This window comes from Dipteris shenzhenensis, chromosome 20, assembly GCF_047967505.1.
Source record: "Dipteris shenzhenensis isolate YYH24624 ecotype China chromosome 20, Dip_SZ_1.0, whole genome shotgun sequence".
NCBI classification, from domain to species: Eukaryota; Viridiplantae; Streptophyta; class Polypodiopsida; order Gleicheniales; family Dipteridaceae; genus Dipteris; species Dipteris shenzhenensis.
In genome coordinates this window covers 14,627,485-14,634,362 of record NC_141615.1, presented here as the reverse complement: position 1 = coordinate 14,634,362, position 6,878 = coordinate 14,627,485, and the positions used below count along the sequence as shown (strand labels likewise).

At 41.7% G+C, this 6,878-nt stretch overlaps 1 protein-coding gene across 1 annotated transcript in view; it reads left to right on the top strand.

Annotated features, from left to right (window-relative positions):
* The first annotated feature begins 435 nt into the window (after positions 1-435).
* The window catches only part of LOC147889326 (F-box family protein with WD40/YVTN repeat doamin), a 68,216-nt gene continuing 61,773 nt past the window's right edge, over positions 436-6,878 (top strand). The window contains exons 1-4 of the mRNA XM_087391844.1: positions 436-609; positions 4,795-5,016; positions 5,163-5,217; positions 5,356-5,454. Coding sequence (XP_087247970.1) covers positions 485-609; positions 4,795-5,016; positions 5,163-5,217; positions 5,356-5,454 — 501 coding nt within the window. The 5' untranslated portion in view covers positions 436-484. The remainder of the gene's footprint in view (positions 610-4,794; positions 5,017-5,162; positions 5,218-5,355; positions 5,455-6,878) is intronic.

The window sequence follows — 6,878 nt, the reverse complement described above, 5'->3', positions numbered from 1 at the left end:
AAGGAATGATGTTTCCATAAACCCTCCCACAATCGATCGATTAAAGGCCTTTTGAGCGAGATAGACCAACATACAGCCCCTTAATATATATGGCCAACAAACACTCATAGTTTTTTTTTTTTTTTTTGTACTGTAATTGAAAGTGCCAACAACACTCCTATAGGGGGTGACCAAGATAGAATCTTGAGCTGCCCCTGGGGCTTGAACTCAGGACGGGCACATACACACCCACACATTTTAGCAATTAAACACCCATAGCTACTCCCCATTATGTAATTAGGGGGGTGCATAGACTATCTAATTAGTGACGATTAACGAGATTCCAGTATCTAATTAGTGACGTGAAGGAATGGGTTAAGGAGATTCCATTATGTAATTAGTGATGTAAGATTCACTTGAGGATTTCTGCTCCTTCGTTTTCTATTATAAGGGTCGGATCATAGGAGAACGTGGAAATGGTGTAACGCTCAGCAATTGATGGCTCATGGAGCGCCAGAAAAGAGGACGCTTAATCTCTGTTCACGTTCTGTCGCGCGATAACCTGCTCAAAATCTTCTCCTTTTTGCCTCCCGCTTCGCTCGCTCGCAGCCGCATTGTCTGCAAATCGTGGTACGTTCTCAGCCAGAGAGGAAGCTTTCTGCAAATTTTTCATATAAATAGGATTCTCTGAGAGGGAGACAAGTTTCATTGTCACACAGAAAAGCACGTTCTCTAAGGGAGTTCGCACATGACAATTCCAACGAACAGTTAATTGCCTTTGGCAGATTTGGAATTCGCGTCTGCCAAGTCGCTTTGAGAACAAATAAGGAAGAAAGAAAAGAGATGTAACGTACGGGAAGAGGCCTGCAACAGACCAGGGTTATTTTAACCATTTTGAGCTATTTTGGCCAAGATTTACATCTTAGGCTTGGGTTGCAACTCGTTTAAGACGTACATTTTATTCTTATTAGTAGGCCAGTTGGATCAAGTGTTATGGGGGGATAAATGCGTATTGCATTTGAGGCTCACCCAGAAGATCTCCATCATTTTGTTTGGAGATTTTGATTGAAAATACATTCACAGGCTCATGTTCCATTGGTAATTGAAAGCAAGTGGGTGTTGAGTGAGGCCTTTTGCCTGTCAACTCGGCTATTCTCCGTTACTAGCCTGTAGCATTAAGATAATGCATTCTGAGACTGCTCAAGCTCTCCGTCAATGTCTTAGAGATAAATCACTCCTTTTAAATTTGATGGCCGCAGATCAGCAGGCATGGCTATGTATTATCTTCCATTAGGGACATCAGCGTTATGTTTGTTATGTATGTATGTATGTATTTGCTATGGCAATAGTTTACCCGTGGTAGAAAGCATTACGTCCACCATACGTTATTGCACGTGATTGTGGAGAGGTAACAAGGACTGGAGATAAATACTTACCATCCAACACACTCCATGAACTCACCTCAAAACAGTGGGACTGAATTTCTTTCCACCTTTCATATTATCCGTGCAAGTCTGCACTACAGTAGAGAAACAAGGGCCCACTGTTCACGAATCCAAAAGGTGTAGTGCAAGTACCTTACTTGTTCATGGAAGTTGCTTCTGCTCCTTCTAAATCAGGGGATCAAAAAGTTGTGGGAGAGAAAGCTGCCTCTTCTAATTGGCAACAGCTTAGGAACACATTTAAGCCAAGATCCATGGCTAGTAAAAGTTGGACAGAGACGGCTTCTACATCTAAGGATTTCGCTTTGCCTGATGATTTTGGGGTTTGCAGCCTTTAGTCTGCAGTGGTTTGTTCTGATCCTTTGTTTTTATCTCATATGACTGCTCCTTCGCTAGATAATCCGGTCTGTCCTTCGCTTGGTTCAAATGAAGAGCAGGGAAATGCTTATGAGGGATATGCTGGGTCACCAACTCCTGGTGCAGCCATGCAGGTTGAATCCTGAAGTTTGAAGTTGGTTTATCTCATATTGTATATATGTATATACCACTCAAGTGTTTTTCTTAAAATTTTCAGGGCCTTTGTAACATAAATGAATGGAGGCTACTTTGGAATTACATCAATTCTTAGAAGCCACATATTGTCTGCTTGCAAGAACATAATCGCGAGGGTTTTCTGTAGGATTTCATATATTCTATGCTGCACACTCTTCTTTTTTTGGTGTTGCCATGATCATCCATCATGATTTTCAGCCTCGATTAGAACATAATGATCCACGTGGGTGCTACATTATTATTGGATGCACAATAAATGGAGATACCTTTCAGTTTGCTTCGGCTTATGCCTCTCGTGCATCTCTTGCTCATGCTGAAATGTGGCATCATTTGGGTGATTATCACTAGTGCGGGAATGCTTTTATCTGTGGAGACTTTAACAACTCCCCTGCCACTACTGACAGTACCACTCATCGTTCTCATATGCTGAGACAGGAGCAAGATGCATGATCTCATATGGTTGATTCTTTTCATGCTTGTGATCTATGGCGACAGCTTATGCCTGACAATGATGGGTACACATTTCATCCTAATGCATTTACCCAGTATTGGGCTCGTTTGCCCGACTGAGCAGGGGTTGTACAGGTGACACTCTTATTAGAAATTCTAGCTGATCTGAGTATAGGTGCTCTTAATTCTTATTTACAGCACTTTCCCTTCTCAGTCATGGTTAAGGGTCTCATTACCAGACACACCCTACACTCTTTGGTAGATCTGGATTGGGCATGGAATCCCCGGTTGCAGCTTCTTCCCTAGATCCAGCGGTGCCAGACGCTCTTCTTGAGGCAGTAGAGGTCTCCGCGGCTAGGCAGACACAGGATAGAGAGCAGTCCTCACTTCCTCCCTTGGATAGGGGGAAGGGGATGGTTTACACTATTGATCCTCTTCCCTCAGAAGGGATCCTTCGCACTCCGGTGTCTGGCTTGCTTCACAGGAACTCGTATTCAGCCCTGGCAGATGGTTCAGATTTCCCAGAGGAGGAGTTTGTGCCCGCTACTTTTGGGGAGCTAGTGATTGGGTTTCCTGTTGACAGGGCTTCTTCTTCAGGTGGCAAGGTTCTTTCCCCTGTTGATTTTCTGCCACTTGGTTCCATTCCTCCCTCCTCGAGCAGGAGGTCTTCCCCTGTTGAGGGGTTTGTTTCCGCCACTAGGTCGGGTAAGGTGTTCCACTCTACATCCTCCCATCGATGAGGATTATTAGTTGGAACATACAGGGCCTAGGTGGCGTCCCACATCGCCGCCGTAGACAGCTGATCCGGGATCAACTTCATCCAGGTGTTACTGGGGGTTCCATTGATATCTTATTTATTCAAGAGCACAAACCACTATGATGCAACAATATAGATTGCTGCTCTTAATTGAAATGGCAGCTTCGCTCCCGCCAAAAAGCAATGCAGGATTCAGGCTGTTCATCCAAATCTTTTTTTAAAATGCTTCTTGTGGAATGCATTCCCTGCATCGTTTTTGCGTTCAGATGGTTCTTGGACACTAAATAATCAGCAGCTTGATCAGGTGGGGTTATCATTATTTTGCAGATTTATTTGCTGCTCCTCTGCCCTCTTTATCCGCTGAGCTTGCTGCTCGCAATGTTTTTCTTCGATATGTCCATCTGATCTTCTCTTCTGAGGAGGTAGATTCACTGGAATTGCCTTTTAAAGAGGCTGAACTTAAAGGGGCATTGGCTAAATTGGGATGTTATAAATCCCCAGCTTAGCTGTCGTTCTAAATTCCCAGGTTGGGATGGTCTCATGGTGGAATTCTTTGCTGAATTTCGGGGCTACATCAGTCCTATTCTCTTACGCATGATCAATGATGCTTGGTGCTATTGGGATGTACACATTGCTGCTAGAGTTCAAGCAAGCCCCTTTAAGCTTACTTTAGAAAGAAAACATAAAATCAACATCATTCGTGGTAGTCAAGTGGCTTTTCAAAACTTCCAAGTGTCAAACTAGGAGGTTGAAATCATATGACAGATCTCAAGATTGGCGGATGTGGCATATTTGCCCTGGTAATTTGCCTTCTATGGTGCTGTAGTACTTTTTCCACAGGAGAAGTATGGAGGCTGGCATCTTTGTGAAAACTAAAAGGCCTTTAGCAGCAATATGTAACTGTATTGCCTGCTAAGCATGGATGATTGGTGGAAAGTCTGGCTGCTGAAAAGTATATTGTCAGAAATGAGATTTTCACGGAAACGTATAGTCAATGATAATGAAAATAGTAGCCTGTCCTTGATCATGTGCTACAAAACCTATCCCACTGCTCTCTAAAACATTCAATGCTAAGAAAGTTCTATCTTTTTGTGTTCCCATAATATCCACTAAAGAGATTGAAATAATGTAATGGGTGGAAAATTCTTAGAAAAATAACCATTGAGAGTAAGCCTTTAAAGAGAAGTTAAGAAGTTCTTGAGTTTTGAGAAGGATGCGTGTCATTGCTTGAAAGGTTCAATGATTGATTTGAAACACCAATCTGATTGGAATGGCAGCAAGGGATTTTGTATTCACAGACACACCAGGAAGGGTTTGCATTAATATGTGCTTTAGGACAAACATTATTTTTGTCGATCTGAGTTTCTTGTCTGGGTTATTGAGTCATTGAAGCATGTTTTTTAATAGATTGGAGTGTTGGTTTAATTGTTGGATCCATGATTGGAAATGAAATGGAAATAAAGATGATTATGCCTTGAAACTCCTGCAGCAGAGGTTAATTAACTGTGTCTTACTCAACCGTGTGTATCTCATTCTTCAAAGATACTTGATGGTTTACTGGAAATCATGTGCATCAGATGTTGCTCATACATGTAGTTGTGTGACTTCTTACAGGAATTACATCATAAAGTCCTCAGGATTGTGGCAAAGTATCTATGAAGAATTTAGAAGACGATTAAAACTGGTTTGCGATGAAGCTGCAAATCCTTTGTGCCTCCAATATGATGAAACTGAGATGGTGACAGATTGGGAGGCGCAATTCGTAAAAGAACGACATAGGGCCTTGTTTGTGTTTGGCTCTGTTATCGTTAAAGACTGGAGAGGACACTCTGGAAGGCATGCTTATGATGATAATCTCCCCTGTTTTGGGAATTTGCTAGTCAATATGTTACTTGTGTCTACCAGCATTGTCTAGCAAAAGAATGCAAATGATTTTTTGATAGCTTTCTGTGGTTTGATCATTTTGTTCTTCTCTTTTGCAGGGTGGAGTGTTGTAGGCTTGGATTGGGGACGATTGTGACTGGCTCTAGTGATGGGGTAGAGTTGAGATAATTAATTATCCTGACATACATGTTTGCCGATTTATTAGTTTTCTTACACAATAAATACTTTTGATCATGTGTTCGGAAGTTGCCTGAGTGTATGTTATATGTTGCTGTCTGCCTCTTACTTCAGACAGTCCGTGTTTGGTCCACTGCAACTTTAAAATGTTTGGAAACATACAGAGCGCCTAACAAATCGCCTGTGGTGGATATGGAATTTGATGAGGATAAGGTGAGTTGTTCTTTTGGTCAATCGTTTGTACTATCATTAGCTTTACTCAGTTCATTTCTATTGACCATTTCCAATTCACTTGTTTTACTATCCGTGCAATTTTACCTCATGTTGTTCTGTTTCTAGATACTAAAAATGTAACTTTGGATTTTAATACGAGGTTGAAAGGCAGCCAGATGCTTCTATCCTTTTTGCATCACAAGAATACAAACACCCTATGGAACCTAAAGGTGTGGGAGTTAGAAAGCCTTTGAAGTAACTGTATATAATGTGTACAGGCTGAAAGGACACACTTGGCCTAATTACACTGCCTTTAGAAGTTACTGTAAACTCTTCAAGTGGCTTGTTTCCTTCATGAGAGGGGTGTCAGGGGGAAAGTGAGCAATGGTCTCCTTTTTGAGGGATCATCAGAGGAGATTAGTTCGTTTTGATGGGAGACCAGGATTGCAGCCAACTGTTTTCTATTTCCTTCTTGTGGTATTCTTGTAAATTTTGTTCGTTGCTTGTTGTTTGTTGTAAGATTTTGAACGTTTCTTAGTGTTTGTCATATGGAAGTTTCTTGGAGTAGTGGCTTCTCTCTTGGTCTTTGGGATTAGCTGACAAGTTTAAAGTTAGTAAGCTATATCTACATTCAGTAAGCACCAAGTGATTACAACACAGCAGTTGTTTGTGCTTTAAATACCTTTGTAATTGGCAATATTTCTCATAGGGGCCCAGCCATGGTCATCTGATCCCAGCATAGCACGCCCTTAGATTGACAGCATAATACACTGACTTTGGGGTCCATTTGCTACTTTTCAATTATGGAGGCTTCACCGACTGTGTATTGTTCTTTGAAATTGTATTGTTTCCGGTTAAAGTCAATCAAGTATTTTTGCATTTTGAGTTAACTAGGAACACATTTGGCGATCCTTCCACATTCGAACTCAAAACCTGAGAAGACTGGTGCGGAAAGGTGACGGACAACAATCGGATGACATTCCGATTCAAAACAGACAAGGTGATGAACAGACAGCTTCGCCGCGAAACAGAGACGAGAACAACCAACTGCAGACTACAAGACGAGAAAAGCACAGAAAAAAGGAGACAATTGGTACTACTACAACAGCAACTAAAGACCAAAAAAGAGAAACAAAGATACGACTTCATTCTACCGCACAGAGAGTCACAAACAAGCCAAAGAGCAACACGACTCAAGAAGCGGACGAGTCAATAATCAACAAGCAAAAGAAGAGGAAAGAGCAAATATGATCCGACAAGTAGTCAGACAATAGTCGGTACTATCAACAGATGAGCAAAGATTCCAAGCCACTAAAAGAAACAAGCACGAAGCTGACGAAACTTGTTGGAACATTTTCAAAGCACGATGGACAAGTTGAAACAACTGCGAAGGTGTTATGAGATGTGCTGAGCAACTATCTCAA